At 41.1% G+C, this 27,283-nt stretch overlaps 1 protein-coding gene across 4 annotated transcripts in view; it reads left to right on the top strand.

The window, feature by feature from the left end:
* LOC141005757 (mediator of RNA polymerase II transcription subunit 13-like) overlaps positions 1 to 27,283 on the top strand; it is an 86,192-nt gene that overhangs the window by 12,951 nt on the left and 45,958 nt on the right. For all 4 annotated transcript variants that reach the window (XM_073477763.1, XM_073477765.1, XM_073477764.1 and 1 more), the window contains exon 2: positions 6,966 to 7,203. In XM_073477763.1, the coding sequence (XP_073333864.1) occupies positions 6,966 to 7,203 (238 nt within the window). The remainder of the gene's footprint in view (positions 1 to 6,965; positions 7,204 to 27,283) is intronic.

Here is a 27,283-nt window from a genome sequence, read left to right as displayed (position 1 = left end):
AGAGCTGATGCGGAAACATTGTGGGTTGAATCTGCTCAGGCCTGTGAGAGCTGACCAATCAGAGCAGACTGGGCTTTTGGGGAGGGGGTTCTTAAAGAGACAGGAGCTAAAACGGAGCATTCAGACTGAGGGTGAAGAGGCACTGCAGCACTGGAGAGTATGAAAAAAAAATTGTTTTTTTAAGATTAAAGGTGCAATATGTAAGAAATAAATCATCACTTCACTAAAATTATCAACAGAAGTTTTGACATTATGACATTTATGTATTGTGCTGCAAAGCATGTTTAGCATGCTAACCAGCTAGCCCCAGTTCAGATATTCTATGCAGGCAGTGTAAACACCAACACTTCTCCCAAGCCTCTGAACTCCCAGTCGTGACTACTAGCTGCACAGCTCACTGAGCTAACTAGCAGTTACAGTTAGCAGCAGTTAGCGGTTACTTTGATATGCCGAGTATGAATTCAACAGATGGCAGATTCTTACATATTACACCCAAAATACTAAACTTAAAAGTGAGCATAACCTTTAAAGGCATTTGTCATGAAAGTGAAAGTAAGCGCTTCACAAGAACAGAAACATGTTTAAATATGCTGTCACTGCATTCCTTTCTCAGCCCCAGGCAGCTGCAAAGCCTCGTCTGTGTGAAAAAGTGTGTAAAAGTGTGTATGGGCATTCTTGTAACACAAACATACATTCAGCTGCATGTTGGGAAGTTCAAGAGGTCCATTCAAAAGTCCGTCAAGTTTTTGAGAAAGAACAGGAGGAGCAAAATATTTTCAGTCTGCAGAAGCATTCCTGCAAAGTGCATGTCAAGTGTGTTTTCCTCTCAGCTCTGCTATCTAAGTAACTGGGGTTTCCTCTGTATTGTGACGCTCCTGGGCTTAAACAATGTGCAGTTTATGTACTGTATGTATCAGTCTGTTAGACCTGTGGTGAGGAAATTGAATATCTGGAAATGAGATCCTCTTTTCTGTTAAAGGCAGGTGGTTTTATATCCAGTATTTTCGGTTCAAGCAATGTATGCCAAAGATTAAAGTTCCGACTTCCATATTATCTTTTGATCACAAGCACATGTCTGGTGCACTGAGGTCGACCCCCCGGTTGGGATAACTCGGCTCAGTTCACCTTATTTTCAGGAAATTATTTCGAACTGTCTGGTTTTAGGTCAAGGTTCCTATTTAAAATCAATTTTCAAAGAATACAGAAAGATGTCAAATAATAAAGAATCCATCCCACTGCAAGAAGAGGAATTTTAATAGACGAGTGGAGCGCAGTCTTCCACCTCCTGTGTGCGAACACAAAAATATTCTGGAAACACACTGTTAGCTGTTATCTTTTCTCTATTTACCAGACAAAAAGACGTAAAGAGTGGAATAACAAAAAAGACGAGAGGGAGAGCGAGAGATCCTCCTGGGTTTATTCAATAGGCATCCCTGACACCGAGAGAGCGCCGAGAGATGAGAGGGAGAGCGGAGACGAGAAAGATAATAGAGGTGAGAGTAAGGTCAAAGCTTTAGTCCGTCTTAGCAATGGAAGGAAAAAGCTCTTGTTTTTGGTCCCGTGCTCAATCAGAAATTGAACCGGCTAACCTGCAGAACAAGGGGCTTGGAGGAGTGTTGGCTCTATTGACAGTGAAACTCCATCCATTGACTTTTTTACTCGACCCCTTCGCCTTTTTACCCCGCTGGTAGTTTTTTAAAAGAGACAGAGACGGCTGCCTAGAATAATCGTTGGTTTGCTCTTTCGTTCTCTGAAGGAAGGTGAGGAATTCATTTGATGCATATTCGCTCTGATCTTTGCCTGCTTTCTTGACGAACATACATATAGATTCACCGCTGATAGCACAAAAGGATGAATGCGAGTAAAATCCTAACCTAACCTAAAATACAAATGCATGGTATACGTTATTCACTGACTGGTTGCAGACGTGCACACAAAATCTTTTCTATCTACATAATCTAAGCCTGCACTTCAGTACTTCCCCCCCCCAGCTCTTTTATGAAAGAACTACAGCAAAAATGATTAAAGGTTGTTTTTATTTGCGTGACAGGATTTTACTCACAACACTGATTTGTCACCAAAGTTGCAGAGATAATAGCTCGACAAGCTTGGCAGGCTTTCTCTGTGTTACAAGTGATAATTTATTCATACAAATATAAGAATTTTCTTATTGTTAGCACTGGTGTAACTGGGACTTCGGAGGGCTGATTTTGTGAGGGTGATGTAGAAATCGAAGCCTCGCTCAGCACGCACACACACACTTGGGTGCATGTGCACATACATGACAGAAACACCCACTTTAACACACACAGATCTTAGCTGTCATCACCGAGAAATAACTGGACATCAGTCGGAAAATATGTCTGCCTCCTGATGCATGTCAGTGTTTTGGAGCACTTCTGGTCTGCACATCATCACAGCTGCCGTGTGTGTGATGTGTGTGTGTTTGTGTGTGTGCAGGCATGTGTTTGGATCAGCCTGGGAGCATGTGACTGTAGCCCTGTTCCTCTTCCTGCAACTGTGCCACAGCTAATCCTCCACAGGAGTTCAGCAGGGTGTTTGGGTAGTGCTTTACACATGGGCAACAAATACACATCACCTGTGTTTTGGGCTCGGAGAAGACTCCTGATAATCATAGCCTATGGTACAACATTTCACTGGAAAATACAACATGGCTCTGGAAATATTATACCCTAAGCCATATATCCGCACTAAAAAAGTAAATATATTTCGCCCTAAAGCACAAAAATGTGTTATTGTTACTGCAATTGAATGCTTGACCTTCACTATGTAGAATGATGTACTATATGTGCAGTGTTGACACTACAAGGCTGTTTTTACATTCATCTGCTGAAGGCAGAACGTTTCTCTGTGCTCACCTCGAGTCTCAGTTAATGGTGTGTACCCATGGGCATGATCTTTTTGACATCAAACCTAGTTTGGAAGCTGAGAAACTGAAAGCCTCCAGTGCGCACACACAAACTGAGAATAGCTGTATCAGTGAATTATTATAGTCCAGTAGTTTGATAGTTTTAAAGGTCTAGTGTGTAGGATTTAGTGGCATCTACTAACCAACTGAATGCTCTTCATTTATAAGGAGCAAGTACTCTTCTACGGAGTCCAACGTGTTGCAGCACCACGTTTCTACAGTAGCTGTAAGACGAGGGATGTTCAGTTGGTTGCATTCTGAAGACACACAGCCAGATGTTACTAAATCTCACACACTGGACCTTTAACATTTCATCTAGTGCCATATCAATGTGTTCAAAACCTTGGTTTATAGCTAAATACCTGCAAAACTAGAATGGCTCTCAGTAGAGCGCATGCCTCCGCCAAGGCCCAACAGTCCCCTTTATTTCAATCAAGGCTAATCCAATATCAAACTCGATACCACCCATAACTGCTTAAACATAATTTAAGCTGGATGACATTCCCATCAGCCTCAGTGCTAATTAGCAAATGCTTACAGGTTAAACCAAGGTGGTAGCATGGTAAAGACCATACCTGCTCTACAGCAGAATGCTAGCGTTGTCATTGTGAGCATGTTAGCATACCCATGTTAGCATTTAGTTTAAATCACACAGTACAGCCTCACAAAGATGCTTGCGTGGCTCTAGAACTGTTCGCTTTATTTCTGGATAAAACATTTTAGACCGAGTCATCGTTGTAGCCAGTTAAGCTCACTTTCCGCCCGTTTTGCAGTTAGCAATCACCTCCCTCCTGTCTGTGTCACCACATGAACACAGAGCAGTGATCACCAGACATAGCAGCAAACAGGAGGATCAAAGTATATAGCTGGCACGGATACCACAATACTAGAAAATGCTTTTTTTCTTGTACTGCATAACCAGGGCAATGAGAGACGTCTGACCAAACACTCTTACTGTGATTACTGTTGGAGTATTGAGCTATATAACACTTATTTTAATTAAAATATATCACAGCAGCTTTAACGTTCCAAGCGGAGTATTTTTATGTCTAAAACATGTCTGGAGGGGATCTCTGACAATCAATTCCTAGAGAGCATCTGCTGCCTTATTCAAAAACAACAACTGGTCCGTCTCTATTGTGAATACATTTTCTGACATTTCACTTCTCCTACACTCCGCTCTTGATTCAGTAGCAGCAGACAGCTGTGTCAGACAGTGGAGAAACTTTTGACATTGACTGGGAGTGACGAGGCAGTGCAAGCAGATGTCTTCCTCTTTGCTTTGGGAGAAACAGCATCCTTGACCCTGTCATGGCTAATTTTAGGGCTTGGCTTATCACAGCGCCAATGTTTATATCTCCCATTACACACACTGTCATTACAGGAGGGACATGCTTGTAATTATGGGTGCGTTCTGCAGTCAGGATGTTCCTGGGGGTCATGAGCATACCTCAGTGTGCACTCACGTATAAGATGTGAACGAAGTACAGCGTTGAGGTACTTGTACTTTACTTGAGTATTTAAATTTTCTGCTGCTTTATAAGTCCACTCAACTGCATTTTGGAGGGAATTGCACTTTTTAACCGCAGTGCATTTATTTGATAACTTTACAGATTGCATGTTTCATCAGAGCTAAAGCAACACATTTTAAAATGAATTTGTTTTATCTGCAATCAGACAAAAAACAAACCAAAAAAAACACTGATTCTGATAATCAGAAAAATGCTGAATATCAGATCTGATAACTGAGCAAGCCGATAACGCCAACGCTGATAACTCCTAAGCCGAGTCAAAACCAAGTATACAGTTTATACATACATGTAAATATTTTGATGCTTATGCACATTTATTGCCTGAAAAATACATTTCATATCAGATACTTTAACACTTTTACTCAAGTACTGTTTGCACTTGTGACTTTCACTTTTCCTAGTATGACTTTTGGGTACTTTTTACAACACTGTATGCCGTAACACATGCTTTTTAGAAGATGCACAGACTTCCTCAAAAGCATGTTAGTTAGTTTGATTTGGACACGTCCCTGCTACCCCACACACACTGAAAACGCACGCTCGCTTCCTCTCGGCCCCTCTCTCTACAGTCATCAAAGCCGTGGAGCCTTTCTTTTCTTCATCCACTCAAAGACACTGCAGGCTTTAATTTTCTTTGAGCTGCTCCTTTCCACCTGTCTCCTGTGTTAAAATGGGTCAGTATTCTTTTTTTTTTTCACCCTCTCTCAGCTGGTCTTGGATGTCTTGGTGCCTGAGCCAGTGTGCCAAACATGATCCTCACAGCTGGGTGAACACAGGAGAGAAGGGGAGGGCGACCCCCTCCACCCCCCCCACACGCCTGCCAAATCTCTGCCCTGTTCGACAATGCCTCTTGTGCGCTCGACTCATTCATGCACAAATACAAACAGGAGGACACAAACAGACATAAAACAAGTGTCCAAAGCACACATGAGCATCACGGGGTCGCTTATGCTTTTTGCTTGTTTAAAACATTAAAAATAACGTGCGTGTTTACTGCCTCTTTGGCTCTGCTGGAAGTAGAAGCCTCTTTTTACTGGCTCATCAGTAAATGCATCACGGCCAAGAGCCTCCAAGTCTGCAACAGGCAACATAAACACCTATCATCCCATTAGATTAAATGGAGAAGATGTCAGATGCTGGGCCAGGCTCCAACCATTGACCCCAACACTATTTCCTCCTCTCATGTCCGTCTCCTGCTCTTTGTAGCTGCCTCTATATTTCAGCGCTGTCTCTCCTGTAGTAGTTCATTCCCTGTATTTCACTCAAGGCCGTCCTTTATGTCTCGCTGTCACTCTCCACTTCCTCTGCGATAGTCACAAACACTTTTATTGTGTCTTTACAGCGTCAACAGCAGCGAGTGAAAGTATCGGTTAGATAAGATTATAACAACACGGCAGACAGACGTTAAATAGTCATAGCTGTGTAAACAGGAAGTTAGTGAAAACTATAACATGATTGGGCGGCGTCTGTGCAGTTACTGATTGAGTCAGCATTGTCAGATGCTCTCTGTCATATTAAAGAAATCCATACACTGAAGTACAGTGCTTCAGTGATCGGGCTGCTATCACATCATTGATTTATGCATAATGGTTGTTTTATTTCATCTACTGCACGTGAGATAAATGTTAAAAAAATCCTAATACTGGTCATAGACAAGTTTTTTGCTTACCTTACCATTATAAAGTTAATGTTGATTGCAAAATGTAAAGGCTATAGAATAATGTCACCATCTGCATTCAGACTGATTCAATGTTAACCTGGCTTAATTGGCAATATTGTGGAGGTTTCTAATAAGAGCAGTTACCTTTTCCTGCCTCGTCCATAGTATGATCTGTAGCTAAGCAACTGACTGGAGCATACAATCTGCTTCCTGTTTACGGCGCACGCATGCCCAGTGTATGTGAATGGCCATGAGATATGTGCTTCCAGGTGTTGGAGCATGTTAGGGGCGGGTCAGGGCGAATCATTATTGATGGATCGGCTGATTATTTTTCCAATTAATCAATTAATTGCTTGCTCTGTTAAAGCAACTAAATGTAACTTTCTGGAAAAGATGGTTGATTGTTTAGTCTCTTCTCCAGGTCGTCAGATACTGATGCTTTGGGTCAGCAACAAACAAGTTGTTGCTTTAGATGTCACAAAATAGACAAAAATATGGAAAATAGAGAAAAATGTTTACAACTATTTGCCAGAGCCCAGAACAACAGAACAAAACTCAAAAATACTCAAAATGTTTGTATTGGGGAAGCTTGAATAAATGAATATTTGGTGTTTTTGCTTAAAAATGACAAAAACACTGAATGATTATCAGATGTGATTGTGGATTCATTTTCTGTGGATTCATTTATCAATGAATCAGCTAATTGTTTCAGCATTTAAATTACATTTAACCCAGTTGATATTAATTTATTAGTTGCTGCACATAACAACAATGCTGTATTAATGATCTTAAGGCTGCTTAATGGACTGTTGCTATAATCAACTTTCTCCCTCTTCCCTCCCAGGCGGAGTTGACGGGCATTAAATGGCGTTGCTACGGCTTCCGCAGCGGCGGGGAGTACGGGCCAGTGATCTCGGCCCCGGCCCAGGACGACCCGGTCCTGCGCAGCTTCATGCGCTGCGTGCAGGCCAACCTGCTGTGCGTATGGCGACGCAAGATCAAGCCCGACGCCAAGGAGCTGTGGATCTTCTGGTGGGGCGAGGAGCCCAACCTCTCCGACGTCATCCATCACGAGCTGGAAGGTGAGAGAGAGAGTGAGAGAGAGATGAAGGATGAGGCCGCTCTGTTCGATCCATCTCAATTATTTTTCCATCCCGTCGGGCTTCGCCTCAGCTTCCGTTGATGCTCTGAAAGTTTAGGTTAGAGGCTTGTACAGACTGTAACATTTTATGGTTGCTTTTTATTATGTTTCATTGGATTATACGGCCTGAAGAATGATTACGTGGAATATCGTTGCGGTTTTAGCAGATTTTTTATGTCAGAGTGACTGAAGAGTAGTGAAATATATGTTGTGTTTTACAGCTAGATGTACGACATGAATCCGAGCTTTATGGTGCGACATAAGGCTTGTATGTTGCACATGAGCTGTATTGTCTTAACATAGAGTGGGCTTCAGTATTATGTAAATTCAAGCTGTTTATTTTGCTGCAGAGGCAAGCTGTGTGCTGTTTGTTTAAAGATGTGGAGGGGGCATTGATCTGCTTTGTGTGGAGTCGTCCTATATTTGAGCCTCATATAGCGCATATCTGAAATGTGTTTGCTTTGCAGCGCAAGTGTTTACACGCCGCTTCAGGACTATCACTATGATGAAGCACACGGCGACGGAGCAGCTTTTTCTCGCCAGTGTTTACAGTGTATGTGTGTGTGACCGTGAGTGCGTGCGCTCGCGAGCGTTCGTGAAAATTACACTGAGATATCTCACTTGAGAGAGTGCTACTGTCAGCACTATTGTCCCTATTTATAGAAACATTTTCATTATCTCGCCGCGCACGTGTGTAGAAGTCCAACATATCGACTAAGCCTCGGGAAGACAGGGAGAGGAGGAAACAGGAGAGGGATTATATTGGGTTTGGTTAGGCTGAACAACAGTCAGGAGGAAAGAAAGCAGGAATATTGGATGGAGAGGTGGAAGCGATAGCGAGAATCTCAGTCTTCACTTACCTATTAAAGCTCACTTGATGTGAAAAGACCTTTCAGGCACTGCAGCAGATATTTGACAGATGTTCTCACTGCAGTTGGGGAGAGCCCTTCACTCCGACTGTACAAGCATGTGTAATAGAGGAAGATGCGCTGTGGATTTCAATTGAGGCGAATATAACTTATTTCTTTGCCTTAAAAACATCAAAAAACTGTTTTTTTTAGCTTCTAAATTCCTAAATTCCACTCTAATGTACATGTGGTGATGGTAATTGTCCTGTGGTTATTGTGGTGATTTTGTAGACGCATGAATTCAGAGCAGAAATTCATTACCTGAAGCTGTATAACAAGTATGAGGCAGTGTGAAATAAAGTCACATCCTTTGGACTGTCGCGACCCGAGTCCATCACAAAGAAATCCAGCAGCATTAAACAACTTAAACAGATCGTCTACAGACCTGTAAAGGCGACCGAGAGAGATGGGGAAGGTCTCATTTTTCATGTCACGTAACAATCCGCTCACATATGGCCAATAAAAAAGCGATTTAATACATGTAAATTGCTACAAATTGTTACACAGAGCCCCTTTAATGGAAGCCTAAACCCTCAATTATGACTTGCACACCGGGCTCTAATAAAGTTAATAATCTCGGCCTATTTGATTACAGCCATTGATTAATCTGTATTGAATTTGTGTCACTAGTCTGAAGATTTTGTCGCCAACTATTAATATATCCGCGCAGACTATGGAGATGTGCTCAGATAATGAATGTTAATTACATATTCGTCTCCAAGTCTCAATTTATTACATTTACGCAGAAAAATAATCAGCTAATTTGGAGTCAAGTCAGCACAAAAAGGAAGAAATTCAATGCGACTGCTCTGGCACAAGCACATTTTTGACATTTTGTCTTTTTCACTTCTGCTGTTGGGATTCCTCATAGTGTCTCATTTAGGGCTGCAACTAATAATTAATATTGTAATTGTTGTATTTGTTGATTAATTGATGAAATAAGTGTTTCCCACACATAGACTATACTTGGGCAGGCCAGCCAATATATATTTGATTAACCATTTCGGCATTCTTTACTTTCTTTGTCCGTCTGAGCCATCCCGATCGATTAACTAGTGGACTACGCTCTCTCTAACACAGAGAGAGATGTTCTTTGGTATTACATCCCTCCTGTAAACGCACTAATTGTGATGTGACCTCTCCATCTTAATGTACTTAAACCGTAGTTTCACTCAAGCTTGTAAGTGCATATGGTTGTTGCGATGTTATTCAGTGCCACATTGAGTTTGACAGTTTTGACAGGCTACATAATTAATGACAAGATTCCTTCACAGGCAGCAAACACTTAGGTTTTAAAATACCAGAAGTCTGGATTACTGTCACAGCCTGGGTTTGATTATTGCTCCATGTCTTGAAATCTAAGTTAATAAGTTCCTAATAAAACATTTATTAACCTTACTTAGGCATTGTTCTTGTTTTAGATTGGAAAGTTCCTAAAACTAACCCTAACCCTTCCAAAAAGCGTAGTTAATGGCTAATAAATACATTATAAAGTATGTATTAATCTTAATAAATCAACAAAAAAGCTGAAGGCTCAACAGCAACATAAATGGTAATTTAGTTAAACCCAATAACTGTGTTTGTAATGCTATTTTAATTACTAACTCATCAGGCCTTTATTAACATTTTTAAGCAGTTTATGGACTGTTCCTTTAAGTGCTTTTAAATGTATCATAAATGTGTTTATTAAACTATTACTAACACTGAAATAGTCCTATTCTTGTTTATCAGCATCCTATAAGGGATTTTATATCTATTAAATAAAGAATTTTACAAGGACCGAGATGTAAAGCTTTACCAAAGTCTTTAAAAAATGCCTCGGACAGTCTCCTTGAGTGGAAGGCGATGCCATCAAATGTCTCCTTTTGTCAGACCAACAGTACAAAACCCCAAACAGTCCATTTCCTGTAATGTTAAGACATCGAAAAGCAGCAAATTCTCATAATAAGAAGCTATAAAAATGACTTGATCAATAAATAACTTCTCAAAATGCGATCGAAGAACTGTCCAGTCTTTGAATTTCAAGGCTGTTTCTTGTTATCTGTCTTGTGTTAACATATTGGTCATTAATGGAGAGTCTGTGTTAGTGTGGAGGGCCTCCTGAGGAGGATCCCTCTACAACACATATACAAACACTCATACACACTCTCCCCCACACACACGCACACATGCTGCATACAATTATGTTAATAAGACTTCTTTACCTCTCCTGTAAAATCTTGCAGGTCTCCCTGTATAATTCTTTTTAAGCCTTGGAAGTAGCACATGGGGTGTGAGAAGGAGTTGATAATTGTTAATTAAAGTGACGCTGGCTCTCCTCCAAACTAGAAGTGGTCGTAACAAAGGGAATATCATTGTTTTTTGCCAAGTCTTAAGAGAGCTCCACACCTGAATTTCTGCTCACTGCGGGAATGTTTTATGTGTTAGATTTCTCTCTTTGTCATGTCGCCTTGACTTCTTCTCCCTCTCTTCTCTCTCAGAGGTGTCAGTCTGTTCCTTTTGTGAGTTCTTCCTCTCTGTTCTCTGGCTGACCCGGGCCTCACATGGAAAAAAAAAATCTATTCTAATCTAGATTTATTGAGCAGACATGTAATATTGGAGCTACAAAGCTACAGTTTGAATGCAGCGTTTGTATAATTTTGTTTGTTTATACATCACAAAATATTTGTGCAATATTTTTTCTGCTTTTGGGACAAGATGTTCCCTTCAGATGGTATTACAGTGTTCAGATTCACTGGAGAATCAGGATCCGGCTCAGTCCTGATATTTCCATTTCAGAGAGAAACAAATTCTCAACATATAGACTTTAATAATCTGCATCAGTTGCTTCTCATTGTTGTCTGTTGATCAAATCAGGTGTGGCGCTTTGAGAAGCTAGTTGTAACAAGTTGCTGTCGTTGCTAATACATGAAAAGATACAAGAAAGAAGTGTATTTTTATTCTGACATCGGAGACACTTATCCATTCACAAATGCTGATTTCCACACGTTTGACTGAACAACTAAAGCTGTCGGCTTGTCAGGCACACCGAGTGTGAATAATCAGGATAATTATGTTTCCAGTATTATATCAAGTATTAAAGCAGTGTGGATTGGCATGTTTATAAATTAGCTGGCTAGACAGCTCACGGTGTAGTGTGCCAGCAGAGCAGTGAATGGGTGAATTTTCAGAAGGTATGTTTGCTATGTTAGGGTTAAGAAAAGAGCTGTTGCCTAGCATACCTTACATAACAAAAAAAAAAGGCAGACTACAAAGTTTAACAAAGATCTGCTTTGATTTCAATGTCTGTGAGTAAACAAATACACCGGCTCAGAAAAGTCACCTCATTAAACTGTTGCTGACGCATTTCCACTGAATTAATGTGCAAAAATTCAACCTCATTATATTGACACTACATTCATTATTTTTTAGTATGCCCGCCAGCAGCTATTAGAAAGATATAAACATTATTATCTGTGTTGCGATATGTGAAACTTAGAAGAGTCCCTTCTGCGCTCCAACAGGTGGGATTAGGGGTGAATTCAGTACAGCTGGCTGAGGAGGCTGCAGAGATGTGCAGGGAGTTGAGAAGACAAATGAGCCCGCTGACAGTAATCAGCAGGTAGCAGGGACACACAGAGTCAGCCCTGGCCTGAATATATGTAACGGGTCATTATTTAGAAAACATTTGAAAAGGTAACTTAATAAGACTTCCTGCGTCCCTGTTATAGGGCTTTTATTGAGCCTGTCAACGAAGAGCTGAGCAACCACCATTAACATCTTCCCCATCAGAGTGCTGTGAGTGAAAAGTGTCATTCAAATTGTCAGATGTTATTTGAATTAGCTGCAAATAGCTTACACATTAAGGCTGAACCGTTTGGTAGATGCTGCACTAACATCATGCATTTAATCATGCAAACTGAGTCATATGTGTACACAGTCAGACATTAAAGGAAGATAAGTGTTTTACCTATTTGCTGCTGCTGGCCAAAGACCTCTCCCGCTCTGGCTGTCCTGCTAACTGTACACTTTCAGAGGCATCAAGTGGCCCATCTGATCCAAGCTGACAGGGCAGATCTGGCTCACCCCCCTTCGCTTAATTTGTTGTTTGTTTGTTTGTTTGTAAGGATCTCAAATGCAGCTGCAAGTAGAGGAAGTAGATAAAGCCAAATCCCCAAAAAACAAACAAAAAAAAAACCCTTCTGACTATGGTGGCTTTCATGACTGGAGTGTAGAGCTGTTCAAAAGCAAACGGTGAATGACTTGATATTGTATGAAGGTGTTGAATCTTTTCACCAGAGGTTGAGTCTAAATAAATCATGCCTTTGAGAGAGTGCCAGCAGTATGAGCAGCTCTCCTCTCTCACTGTACTCTTGCATTCTCTGTGATATTGTCTTTAAACATCACATTCAACACATGGTGACTGGCTTTCTTAAAATCAAATGGCATCGGCCTGTGCGTGTGTTTGTGTGTGGGTTAAGTACAGTTTGCGAGGAAACAGGATTAATGTGTTGAAACAAGGATGTTGCCAGCGCGGTCAGAGAGAAAATGACACATTTTGGACACATGAGTCATAAATATGAATACACGCACACACAAGCACGTATACAGAATGTCATTGTGCAGACACACATTCATACACAAGAAGTGTCATATACCATGGAGCAGATTAACACACACACTTACTGGAAAACAAAAAAGAAAGTGTCATCACAACTTGTACACACACACACACCTCATTCTCTGTTTTTGATGATTCATCACGAGGGTGAATACGTTATCACATCCTTAAATCTGACATTTTTGCATACGTTGAAAGATAACATCAGTTATTTGCATATGTTGTAACACCCAAATTATAGTACAAATGACTCATTAAAGGGTCAAAACTGCAGTATTCGCAAGTAAAGTTAAAGGTGCACTATGTAGTTTTGGCGAAGACATTTTAACCAGAAAGAAAGATCCTCATTGACTGATTTTTTTTTTTATGCCGTAACAAACTAAATAAACGAAACTCTTTGTTTTCATGACTGAATAAACAAACTGAACTCTTTTGTTTATTTGTTTTAAAGGTGCACTATGTACTTATTTCCCTCTGAGAACAGCCTGTTTATTCAGTTATGTATAAAATAAATATTTCTGAGTTTGTACTATTACCTCATTAATATTTCTATTATATTTCTTCTCCAAAAATACATACAGTAGTGCCCCTTTAAAAAAATTAGCGTTTTGTAAATATGGACTGTCCTTTTATGTAATTATTGACATTATCAGCCACTAAAACACTAGTTACACGTGGACTTTTCCTGCTACGACATGTCAAAATACCTGCCATGAACAAAAGACCAATTAAAACGGTCTCGAAGGCCAGTCAGTTGGTTTTAAATGACACATTTGAACATGATATCTGAAGATTAAACAGGTGCTTTAGGTCACTGTGACGTGTGTGTGAGGGCGGCTGAGCATGAACCTGTGAAGAGCTGCTGGAGACAGCAGCGTTACTCAAAATTAAGATGTTTCTGATCTGAGAAACGAATGACTAAAAAATGTGTCTGAGTCGTGTCCTCTATAAACAAGTCTTAGTCACAGCTGGTTGCGTACAGACACACAGTCAGCAGCCACATCACACAGACCAAAGGCACAATAAGAACAAATGACAGCCCACTTAGCCTTTATACGTAATTTACATACGTAAATTATCGCTTTTGAAACAAAACAGTGGGGTGTACTCATATGGCCAACATTTAGGTTTGATCATGATTTGTAGTTAATATTTTGCACCAAATGGAAATATGATGACACAGTGGTAACATTTTTACTGGCAATTCACATAAAGCACGGTATACATAGTTGTGAGAAAAGGAATGGATTTCAGCTTCAACTCCATCAGCCTCAGTGTTATATGATAATACTGAGAAAGTTTAGTTGGCTATCCCACAATTTAAGTTTTTATTAAATGTCCCATATTGTTGAAAGTGAGATTTAAATGTCTTTTGATAATAAAGCTGGTCAAGATGCTGTATAAACACTGATGATATGATAAATACTGAAGGCATCTAAACGCTCGAGCCACTGAGAAATGAAACTGTGCCATCAGGACTTCTGTAACATTGTGATGTCACAGCTATATAGTCAGCTAGCACCCTCCACAGCCGTGGTTACAAAAACTCAGACAGAGCTGATGCAGTAACTCAGTGGGTGGTGCCTGCTCAGGCCTGTGAGAGCTGACCAGTGAGAGCAGACTGGGCTTTTCAGGGGAGGGGGGGTCTTAAAGGGACAGTCAGTGAAACAGAGTGTTCAGACAGAGGATAGATGTGCTGCAGCAGTGGACAGTATGAGAAAAATAATGTGTTTTTTGAACATTCAGGCATTTAAAACTATTCCATTATACACCCACAATGAAGGAAGCATATTAGGAATAATAATAAAAAATGTCTACATAAGTAACTAATGGAAACTGGATAAATATGTGCATATTGCAATTAGGGTTTCTGAATAAGACATTTGTTAGTTCGGTTGTGTACACAGTCTGTAGTTTTACTGATTTGTACTCAGTGTCAGTGTCTTGTTACTGCTAGATCACATAAGGTCAGGCTAAAAAGAGCAGTGTGCTCAGTAAACAGTCTTTTCAGTGGAAAACGTTTTCAGTAGGAACTGTTTTAAGTGCTCATCACAACCGCTGGAGTTCCCCAGGGTTCACTTCTGGGCCCCTTTCTCTTTCTGTTTCTACACCGTAGTCTTTACATTCAATCCTCTGACAGCTGGGAATATGACACGTGGGGACTGATAAAGTCTCGTCTCAGCCGAGTGGTGTTCACCTGTTCTCAACACTGTGCTGCTGTTTTCCCTTTTTTCAAAACCCGTGCAAGACCTCCCCATCAATACTGACAACACTGCAGTGACATAGAAATCAAAGTGCTGTGTGAGCCCCACATCACAGTCATGATCTGAACCTATCCACAAACCACATTACTGAGGCTTTTCTTCAGTTCTTGTATCTCAACCGTGAAGCTGCAGCATGAACTGTCCTCAGTGTCCCTTGATTTCCCCTGTCGCATTGCTCCTACATCGTGCGCATGGCTGTACATACTGAAAACAAAACTCATACTTCAGGTCATGACCTAGACTTCTGTCCATGCCCTGTTCTGGTACAATTGTGCAATTATTTATCCCTGTCCCTGCAGTGGCCTTCCTGTCTCCTTTCTCCCCCGTGGTGGAATGACTTTCCCACCTGAGTTAGATGAGCGTGAGTCATTACCTCTTCAAAAAGTCACATCTCCGACTCTTGGTCTTGGTGTAATAAACCTGTTATTTACTTTGTCTTGTCAGAGTCATATTGAAAATGAAGGACTACTTTGTGACCAAGAGACTGAAATATGCCATTCTAATAGTTAGATGCTCAAGGAGGTTTTCACCCATGTCCGTTTGTTGGTTTGTCTGCAGGATTACACAAAAATTACTCAATGGATTTCGATGAAACTTGGATTGAGGATGGGTTTCGGCCCAGAATAGAGTCCATTAACTTTTGATGCAGATCCAGGAATTTTTTTCACTTACTTTAACGTTGTAAGCTTTTCGACTTTTTTGTTAATTTCTCAGGAAATAATGCATGGATCCTGATGAGAAAAGTCCAGGCAGAATAAGCTAATAGGGCCGCTTGCTGCAAAGCTAGCTGAGCTAAATAGCTAGGAGCTTGGAGCTAGGAGCAGCGTTAGCAGTTACTCAGGTGATATACTGCCCCCTATTGGTTTGCAGTATGAATTCGACAGGTGGTCAATCTTTACATATTGCACCTATAAAGTCCACATGAAATGAAAGGCAGTGTTGTTCGCTTCCACAAATTTTTGTGTATCCTGTAAAACATTAAGGTAGGGAGGGACTTGACAATGCAGCCAATAGCGTTAGCTCTGAATGTGTGAATAATGTTATAAAGTTAAAGAATAAAGAAACAGTGTTTTTCTGACATGAAATCTGATTTCTGCGCCACTCACTCACCAATTAATTGATGGTGGATGGCATAATATTAATGGTTGAAATTGATTTTTGCCTACGTAAGCTCATGTGACATTTAGTTACAAGAAGATATGAAGATAAGATATGGATTTTTTTGGCATATGTTGTTTAATAGGTGCACAAGGTGACCGTGTATGTGATCTAATATGGATAAAACTGCATTTTTCATTCGACTTTAATATCCATTTTTTATCGTTTTCGGTTAAAATGTGTTAAAAACTCTCAAACAAAGCTTTCATTAAATTTGTGGATGCCCATTATCATAAATAAGGACTCATTAATATGTGTTACAGGCACTGAACCCTACAGTCTCTTCCAGTGGGCTGGTGACTTATGAATTTCAAATGATTCCTCTGTTGCTCTCATCACAAATTACTGTGAATAAAAGCATCAGCTGCATCACTAAAATGGAAATGTCAGTTTGGTTTGTCAGCCCACAAATATGCTCGATTGACGATGAGACAAGAGAAGCGTAATAGGATTGATTATGGACTCGGCTGAGGAGTGTGTGGGTGTAGCGCTATCTAGTTAGGAGTTTCTACAGTGGAAAACTGAGGGCTGATGACTTTGATAACACCATAGGCGGTGCTCCTGTGTGCCACCAAAGCAGCATGTGGTCAAGGTGAACGCAGGAGCAGGAGGAAGAGTGAGAGGGCCATTCACTTAACACTGTGTTGCAGGTGTTAGCATATTAATCTGTGCTGTATAATCAGAATCAGTTCATCCTAATCAGATTCATGTAAATTTAATATACACCTGTATATCACACCCATACATGAAATATCTATATGTTTTTTTCACCAAGAGTCAGCCCTCCACCACCCTGAGTTTTCCTCTTTTCTGTCTTGAAACTGTAGTAAAGCTGAGAGGAATACAAAGTAGGGGAAATCCAGCAGAAAAAGATTCTGACTGGAATCAATCCTAGCTGGGGGTGAATGTTGTTCCAGAGAGGGGAGTCTTAACCACACTGTCTCAGGGAAATTATGTACATACTTAATTCAAAAACGGCTAACTAAACAGCACGGGGATACAAGCCAGAAGAGAGATAATTAAACACCGTGTCTTTGAATGTATCATTTTACATTTGCAGAACTGACAAATCACTCACCTGCGAAGCCCTTTTTTGTCATTATCTTACTTAAAAATGACTTTCAGCGTCGTCCATTCATGTATTTCCGCTGCCTGTCAAAATGAGAGCAAGTGAGATAGCACTGCATTAAAAACCTGGGTCGTGCATGTCCATTATCAGCTTAATGGTTGGCTGGTGCAACAAAGATATGTGACCAACAAGTGGATTAGAGCTGCAATGCTTATGAGAAAATAATCAGAGATAATGGAATTAGCAGAACCGAGGGAGAGAGAGAGAGGGGGGCTGTGAATTGGACATAACTTCAGGCAAACAACAAGAAAAAAAAATCCCTGCCAAATATGTAGGAGAGAGTGTGTCTGTCTGTCTTCAGCTGCAGCTGGGTGCCGTGCCCTTCATAAACAGAGCTGGTTGCCATATTTTGTGACGCTGGAGGGGTTGTGGAGTGTGTACGCACACACACCATGACAGGTTTCTATGTGTGTGTGGGTAGACTGTGACTGTTATCATTCCTTGTGTGTGTCCGTAATTGGCCAAGAGTACGTGTGTGTGTGTGTGTGTGTCTGTGAGGGCTGGCAGAGGTCGCAAGGTAATTGTCCTGTGAAAAACTGGTTGCCAAATGTGTGTGTGTGTAGCAGAGCACAGGAGGGAGGGCTAACCTCTGCCTCCATCTGTCCACGTCTGGCTGTGAACTCATAATCTGGCCTGTGGAGACAAACCCTCTTCACCACTTGCCACCTGCTTCAGAAATACAGGTTAGATTGAGGTTATTACTGTTATGGATCCACTGGCGAGGAGGATGCTCAGTTAGTGCATAATTTCTTGTTCATTTCAGGGATCAAAACCAACGCTGTTGTACATTTGCACGTTTACACTCAGAGCCTTGTAATGTAGCTTTAAGTTTCATGGAGCAGAATGAATTCCTGACACCGGGAGCGTTTTGTTGAGAAAGTGCTCGATTTGTTCTAATTATGTGCTCCTGACACCGCTCACCTGTTTAAAAGCGGAAGGCATCAGCCGAAAAATGTTAGTGCTCGTTACAAAAGAATAAAGATGCAGCAAACATGAGCTTCAAAAGACATTTTTTTACTCTGACAGTGAACCAGTTCACCTTCAGTTGAAGCTGCACCAGATGAGATAAATGATTTTTATTCAGGAGAGGTATTTTAAACAGATACATCCTCCTCACTCAGAGCATTATAAAGTCTGTATCATTAAAGGAATAGTTTGACATTTCGGGAAATACACTTAGTGAAGTGTAAACAGGACAAGTTGTGGTTTAGCAGAGGGTTACATGATGAACTATTTCATGTCTTCGCTGGTTTCCTGGCAACCTCATGGTGATGACAATACTCCAGGAAGTCGCTGCACCCCTGCCAAGAAGTTGTCTGGCACATAACCCACCGTGAAACGTTTTTATTTTCACTTAGGTTTTGGTGCAGATTAAACGATGAAGATGTAATTAGAGATGCACTGATACGAGCTTAATGCACATATATTGGTATGGCTGTGTATGCTGACAGCAGTGTTGGCCTCATTCCTCAAAAAAAGTAATGCACTGCAAATAATGTGTTTGTAGCGCGAGAAGCAACGTCCCAACATCGCCTGAGATTAGAATATGAAACAGAATATGAAACCGATACATTTGTGGTGTGAGAGTGATGATTTTCTCTTGTAAATGTCATCAAAAAAGCAAAAAGTAATGTTTTTCCTAGTGCAGATTTTTGGAGCATGTGTGCAATTTATAGCGACCTCCACACTACATATGATATTCACACCCATCCACCTCGCAGCACTATAACATCATGTGCAGTACCGTCACAATCTTCTACTTATGGCCCTCTTAGAAACGGTGACCGATTAAGTGTTTTTCTCAAGTGCATCTCGGCAGCAGCAGTTGTTAAGTGAGTGGAGGCCGTTGTCCATTTCACCTCACTGATTGTCGCTACCAGGATTCCAACCGGTGATCCTAAAGTGCCGGCTCTTCATATACTCTTCGTGTACTTGTGATGACAGTGAGCGGCTGAATATACTGTGAGATCTAACCTTTAAGGTTATGTTGGGGCTGACACATTCTCAGGTCCATCATAATATATAAAATTTTAAGATCTGGGAGGTAGTTTGCTGTTACGATGCGTTTTATGATCCCTTCCTCTCGTGTCTTCCCTTTACTTCTCTTTGTTATTTTTCCCCCCTCTCCTTCCCCCCTCCCCTTCTTCTGTCTCCGCTTCGCCTACCCAGCCATTGTTACTGATATCATCATAATGCTACCATACAATGGTAAATTAACAGGTGAAGAAGAGAATCAAGGGAGATTGTCCATGTTTCAAGAGCTCTGCAGAGTTTCTCTCTCTGCAAAGTGTCGTGCCAGCCAGTCCTCCCAGAACAGGTGCCGGCGAGTCGACAGGAAAGTGTGTTTCTGACCTGATAACGTGGGTGAAAGTGGTAGTTTTCTTTCAGCAAAGGTTTTGGTTAGGAGGCCCTTTTATGACTTGTAGTCATAAATCGGTGAATAGGAATCGGATGAAAGGCGTTAAAGATTAACAAGATTAACAAGACGAGGGCCACGCCAGTCAAATCCGCTAAAATAAAACAGGCAGGAAGTGAATAAAAGAGAGTCAATGAAAGTGAGAAACACCTCTGTGGAAAGGTATTTTTTCAAAGAGAAATATTCATTATTAAAAACAGCAATCTTGTGCTCGCACATATTCGTCACCTCTGGCCTTTCCCATCGATGCGATGATATGATTGTTGCACTGAAATGTGAGACAACTGAAAGAGAAACATCTGAGAACGCAGCTCACGTTTTTTTGAACCTTTATTCAATCACATGAAGCTTAACAATACTCTAATAGAGACACATTAAAATAACCTTATTTAAAAAAAAAAAAAAAAATTTAAAGTCCAGCACTGATCTAAAATGACTCCTAAACCCCATTTCTGTGTCAACAAGTTTTTCTTGGCAATCATTCTTTCCTCTGACGCTCGCCTCTTCCAGCCCTCTCTCCATCCTCCCCCCTCCTCCTGCCACTCCTCCTCTTTTCAGGCTTTGTTGTGCTTTATTTTTCCTCTCCTCCCTTGTTTTTGGGGTTGCTCTCTGTGATGTTAGGGTGGCGCATGTCTGCGAGCACGCTCGGTTTTCTTGGCAAATAAAAGGTGGGGGTGTACGGTTGCCAATCATGGCCTACTCCTTCTCTTTATTCCTCCAGGGTTTGTCTTAGGAACAGCTCTCAGAAGCAAAACTCAAACAGAGGGAATGAATAATTAGCCTCCCAATTTTTCCTTGAATCGGGAACTAGGTCGCCGGCTGTCTCAATAGGGAACAAACTCGCTGAAAGAGGGAGACCTACGGAGGTTATGAGAGCCCCCTGAAGGAATGCTGCTTCACCTACTGAGAGGGACACGGAGTCAGAGAGAGGCAGAGAGAAGACACAAGCTTTTGACTTTTCTTTTTTTTTTCTTCTTCTTTTTTTTTTTTCCTGTCTGGCTTTGGCTGGTGAAAAAGTGAGTCACATGTGGAAAGCGGCGATTCCATGATAGCAGAAAAAAAAGAAAACATGAGCAAGAAAAAAGAGGGGAGGAGGAGGGGCGGGAAGAGTGGGAAGAAGAAGAAGAAGGAGGGGTAGGACAAGGGAGAGATACATGTAGTGTGAGAGAGGGAGAAAGGGAGGGGAGTGTGTGTGTGTGTGTGTGTGTGTGTGTGTGTGTGTGTGTGTGACGGGAATTCATGCTTCAAGAAGAAGAAAAGAAGTGGTTTGTTTGGAGGGAGAGGAGAACATCTGCGATTCCTCTTTGGGCAGTTTAGATAAGCAGTTGGTTTGTCGTTCTGCACATGTTTCTTTTTCAGCTTTTTTTCCCGTTCCGTTCCTTATTTGCCATCCTGCCAGCGAGAAACAACATACACTTATTTTGAAAAATTGGTCACTTCACACCTCCTGTTCACATCTTTCTCATCTCAAATCTGCGAGAGGATCAGTCTGTTCCCTTCGCCGTGACTGCCTCTGACAGGATGGACAGATGCACGAGGGTGCTGTCACACATTTACTCGCGAATTCATGCCGCAAAGAAGGAAAAACTTTTTCCCTCTGACTTTTCCTTGACAGACGGGGGGTAGATGTACGGAGAGGGGGGAGGGAAAGTGAGCGAGGAAACGAGGAATGAAGGAGGAAAAAATTGCCTCAGTCATGTTTACTTGTCTGTAAATTTGTGTGGAAGGATGGAGGATCTCTGATTTCCTTCCCGCCTCCTCTTCATCTCTCCACCCCTTCTGGGTTGTCAGGGCGTGGCCTGTGACCTCCTGACCCTGCACTGGTTTGTGTGTGTGTGTGGGTGTGTGTGTGGTGTGTGTGTGTGTGTGTGTGAGAGAGAGAGAGATGAGATGGTAGGGGTGAAGTTTCCCAGCTGCACAAGGAAGGGGTGGGGGTGTACGTTTTTCCCTTCGCGAGCTTTCAGTTTTGAAAGAAAAGCCACAAACTGAAAGAATGAGAGCTTTGTGTGTGTTTGTGTGTGATAGAGAGGGAGCAAGAAAGAAAGAGATGGAGAGACTCAAAAAGGGATGGAGATAGAGAGAGAGGAGAAGGAGTGTAGGAGGAGTAGAAAGACGAGGGAATTAGGGAGTAAAGGGACTCGGTGTGATTGTGAAGAAGTGGGGAAACAGAGTTGATGGGTGGGGCAAACTGTGAGTTGGAAGGGCGGAGGGAGGGGAAATGAGAGGGAGTGTGACATTTCTATTTTGTGTTCAAGATCAACAGTCCAGTGCTAATAAAGAATACGGATTTATGGTGGAACCTAAAAACAAATGGACTCTTTTTCTTCTGTAGTTTGCCTCTGCAGCGTCATTCTGTCTTTGATATGTCTGCGATGCCATAAAGATCGTGGGCTTACATTAATGCTGCCTCAGGTTACACACTTTCGTTTCAGCCCACGGTATCCGATGTGCAATGAAAAAGCTGATAGTAAGTTCAGAGTGGCTTAGACCAAAGCACCTGAGAGTAGTCCGGGCAAAGCTTGCAGCTTACACAACCCAAACGCCAGTATGAATTTCTACAGACCATGGATATGTTGAAACTTTACCTTTGACATGTTAAAAACTTTACCTTCCTCTCAACTTTACGTTCCTTTAGGTTCAGTTTTATGTTGAGACAACGCCGAGCTTAAAGGTGCAATATGTACGAATTTTATTCTAAAACATTCAGAAATTAAATAAAATTAACAACAGGATTTGTAGAAATAACATTTTCGACGTCATGTCAAAGATGTCTTAAGCTTCTGTGCTCAAAGCCTCCAGTCAAGGCAGGTTATATACTGGGAACACTAGCTGCACAGCTAACTGAGCTAACTAGCCAACAGCAGCTAAAGTTAGCAGCAATTAGGGGTTACTCTTGTGATATGCTGTCCTCTATTTGCCCCTATGTGTTTGAAGTATGAATTCAACATGTGGCCAGTTCTGACTTATTGCACCTTTAAGGTTTGCTTAGGTTTATTCACAAAAAACACTTGGATAGGTTGAGGATAATCTGGTGCAGTATGTGATGCACCATTATTGCAGTGTGTGCAGGTTTGAGATTAGTGAGAAGAACATCTGTGAGGATTCTCCTCATGCGCGTGATGCAACCCGACTTGCGTGAGCCCGGCCTTACCTGTTTCTGTTGCCACACACATGGCTAGAAATGGTCTCAACACCTTGTCAAAATATCCGGTTTTGTTGAAATGTTCTGACGTGTCGTTGAATATATTCAGTGGTTTCATGTTGACAAATCTTCAAACGGCGTTTCAAACAGTGGTCTCTGGCTTGGCAGCTGTCTCGCTTAGCTGTCACGGCAATGCCATCTCATCCACCTTCTGAGGTAAACGTCAGCTCATGTTAAGTCAACGTTTATGTTATGTCATGTAATGACACGCATTGTAGAAATGATATGACACATGCAAAACAGAAAATGCAAACATTGTACTCGACTGTGCACGTATGGGTAAATATTTATTTTTATTTTTCCTGGTGTTTGTCCGGCTGGTGTCATACTGTATGTTGTGCAGATTTTAAATCCTTTTGAGGCATTTCTTTTATTCTGGTCAACATAAATAAACCTGTAAATATATCAGAGCGATACTAAGCAGCATTAGGTAAGTCCGCAGTAGGTTTTGAGTATAGCTCTCAGCATTTAGAGTGGATTGCAAAAAAGCATGGAAAACAAAAGATTACTTTCAGCAAAAGCGCAGAGAACAAAGAAAAAAAAACATGTTTTTTTTTGCATAAATAAATAAGAATAGCACTCCTCCATATTTTATTCCAGTCTGACTTGAAGATTGGGTTTGGTTTGCTTCAGGACATCAGTATTATGATGTGCAGACTAAAGCCAAATTTATTTAACAGCAAAAATGACTCAAAAATGAAGCTATATACACATATATTTTTTAAATAAATAAATAAATGGAGGATTAAATGGAATGAATACTGTTGTTGTTTCCCTCCGTCCTCCCTTCTGAAGACGAGCCAGCCTCCTTTGATTTCCGCTGCTTGTGTGAGGCCTCTCAGCCTGCATCAAGTGACTACAACGGCCAAATTGATTTTTTCCCCTGGCGTTTTTTTTTTTTATCACCAGCATAGAAATGCTGATTTTTGTTGCAGTAGCCGCACAATCAATGTGTGCACAAAAGACAGCTACTCTCCTGTGGGGGCAGCTGTTTGTTTAAACAATTAGCAATCATGAAAATTTAATTCTTAATTCTGCACGAGTCTTACTCGTCAGTATGTACCAAAAGACTGCACGTAAACACAGGACATGATACTTTACTTTTAAAAGATTTAGTTACTGTTTGTTTGCTTTCCAGCAGTCAGCTGTTGTAGCCAGTTGGAGTTGAAATCACTGCTCGCTGAGCGCTGAAATGAATTCCCACATCCTTTTTTAACGATGGTCTGTTCTTTCATCACCAGCATCCGTCCATCCTTAATCTTCTATAACCACATTTCTCGCTCAAATAACAGGCCTGAGAATTTTGTCATAAAACCTCGTATAATGAGACCTTTTGGAGCCAAAAGTAGAAAGGATCGTTTCTGAGATTCCCACCCAACACAGTGGAAACTGTACTTTTGGTTTGTTTGTTTTCCATTCTGGACATTTTCAGCAACAATGCTACAAACAAAATCATAATCTGTACAAAATGATATATACAAACTCGAGTGCGGTTAAGGGAGCGAGAAAGTACGGATGAAACCGAATCAACAATCAATTCCACCTTATCTGATGTGCTCTGATGCGTTAATTCCATTAGACTGTGTGTTGCCATTTGTTTTTTAAGGAAGCAGAACACAGTTGTCTCCACTCTGGTAAAATGTGTCTGGTTTGAATTTTGGGCTGTATGTATGTATGGTAACACACTATAATAACCATCATTAATGCATGGTCAATTTACAGGTAATTAACCTTAAGTTAATAGCTATTTCACTGTTACCAAACAACAAAATGTGTTATAAAGCATTTATGAAGCAATTATAAAGGTTAATAAACAACAGTTGCAACTTGATGATATCCATGTTTATAGATGGACTACACAGTATTTAGTAACCATTTACAAAGTATTATCAACATCATTTGCAACTATACTACACGATATTTTTACTTTTACTCAAGTGTGACTTTTTGGGTACAACACTATACACACTGGCTGTACAAAGCTCTCTGAAGAAGGGCCTGTAACTAAAATGTCACACAGCGGTAATAAATGTTCTTGGGAGCATAATCTAATGTGTTTTTCAGTTTTTCCACTGATAAAACTATTAAAGTCACGATGATGTGACATTTGTTGGGGTCTGTCCCAAACAGACATGCTTTCTTACATCTGGAGGTCAAGATTTGTTGGCTCTGTAGCAGGACAGTACTTCAATTTTATTGCACACACATTTTATTTTTTTAATCAAAAAACTGCTCAGCTTCTGTGATTTCCAAGGGATTGCACTTGGTCGTACTGTGATTAAGTCATATTTAGATTAATTTTGCAGCCATAACATACACTGGTAGTTTTTGAGATACTTCTCACTATTAAACACTGCAAGTGCTCTGAGGACCAGACCGGAGACCGACACAGACGCTGTCATGAATGAACTGCGGCTTGGCCTGCCTGGAGAGAGGAGAGCTCTCCATCTCCCGCTCAACCTTGAGCATGTGAGAGAGAGAGCTTTGCTGTCAGTCTCTCTCTCTCTCTCGCTTCTCCTCTCCCCTCTAGTGGCAGTTAGGAAGCCCTGTGGAGTCCCGCTAAGACTCTCAATAGCCGCCCGGCCTCCCACCTCGAGGCCCATTCACTTCTAATGAGGTGCTCAAGTGTCTGCGGCTTAACATGAGGGTCAACACCACAGAAACGGGCCCTTTTACACCGCCAGCTCCACCACTCTGGCAACCGCTAAAGTGATTAATGATATCATGCGCTTATATTTGAATCTGTTTCATTTTAATGTGCGTCAGTTCAAACCCTCATTAATATTAATGCTCTCTCTGTGTAGTTTACTTACATGATTTTAACTTTACGTTATTCAAAAATATTTACATATTTCAAATCCTCAGGTTAAAACTCTTTTCTTTTCCCCCTCACACACTCGGCTCGTGCGCTGCTACCTGCTTGACACTTGACACGTTATTTTGACAGCAGCAGTTACACGCTGGATGAATGGGCGTCAAAGGAGGCATCACTCCACTCTACCTGAACAACACTCGAAATATCAAGGTCCTGGACAGACTTCTTGCACTTCAAATGCCGTTACAGACAACAAACCGAAGCCACTTTAGTCGCGGCCTCTCTCCAGTCACACACTTCACAAACCTCTGGAAGCACGAGGCAGATTGATTTTGATCGTTTGTCAGTCGGTAAACGTCCCCCGATGTGCTGCTGTGCTGTGACTTGAGTGCAGTACTGTGAGCCCAAAGTGAGTCGACCGTTCTTTAATAATATGGACTGAACGCGGCGGAGTTCAGTGTCTAGTTGATGTCATGGTTGGTGAGAAGGAGGACTTTATTAGAGGTGAAAACGAGTGGAAAAGGGGAGGAGGTGTCGGATTTTTGAGAGGTTTCAGGTCTGTTTCCTCTTGATTGTGTTTAATATTTTCTTAGGTTTTAATTAGAGTCACTAGCTGGAGTACTTTTTCTCCTCGACTCTTATCTTCAGTCAACATCTAAAGGAAGAAGGATGTTGTTGCCTGAGAGTTGCTGTATGACTCAGTCTTTCGGTTAATAGGTTGTCTGGTTGTTCTTCTCTCATAAGCCAAGTTTCCATTCAAACTTAAAACAATTTAAAAGTGAATTTCCAGAAACAAAGCAAAATAAAACGACAGGAGAGTGAACAGCAAACAATGGAAAATGTGATGAAAGTATGGTCATTATATGAAGGATGTGGTCCTCACAGATGTTTTCCTTCTCTTCGGTGACGGCGCTTCATTTACGTCATTGTTGTTTGATCAAGTCAGTCATTTCCATAACGTTTTCTTGCGTTTTTATCAATACGCCGACTTTTCCACGTCAGCCAGGTGTTGATTTTAGATCGTGATCGACCTTGAAGGCGTCCACAATCCAGTTTTTAGGCAAATCGTAGAGATCCCGTTACTTATTCTCATCTTACAGCCACTCCCCACCATCACTTGTTTCTGCACTGTGTAACTTCAGTGAGAGGGTAGGATCACAGCGTTACATACACATTTACTTCAACATACATGTTTTCAACACATAACATTGTTATGAGTCGATGAGTTTTGTTTGTAGTCAGCACCTACATTACTTCCGACACATGACAGTGGTGTTGCACTCAGAAACTGCGTTGCTTTAATGCAAAATTGTGTTTTATGGCGCAAATGTAGAAATTCACTGACTATTTCAAGTCTGCTATTGTCTACAGGGTGTTTAGAAAGTGAGAAGAAATACAGAAATTTAAATTATTTATTGTGACCGTGATTAAATAGATTGTGATATTTCTTTTGGCCAGATTGCCTGACCCCTACGTGAAATATTTTTGTCGCATTTTGACCTTTTCCCACTTTTTATTGCCTAAATTAG

This window comes from Pagrus major, chromosome 12 (genome assembly GCF_040436345.1).
Source record: "Pagrus major chromosome 12, Pma_NU_1.0".
In the NCBI taxonomy this organism is placed as follows: Eukaryota; Metazoa; Chordata; class Actinopteri; order Spariformes; family Sparidae; genus Pagrus; species Pagrus major.
Note: the sequence above shows the minus strand (reverse complement) of the source record. Positions and strands in the feature narration are given on the sequence as shown.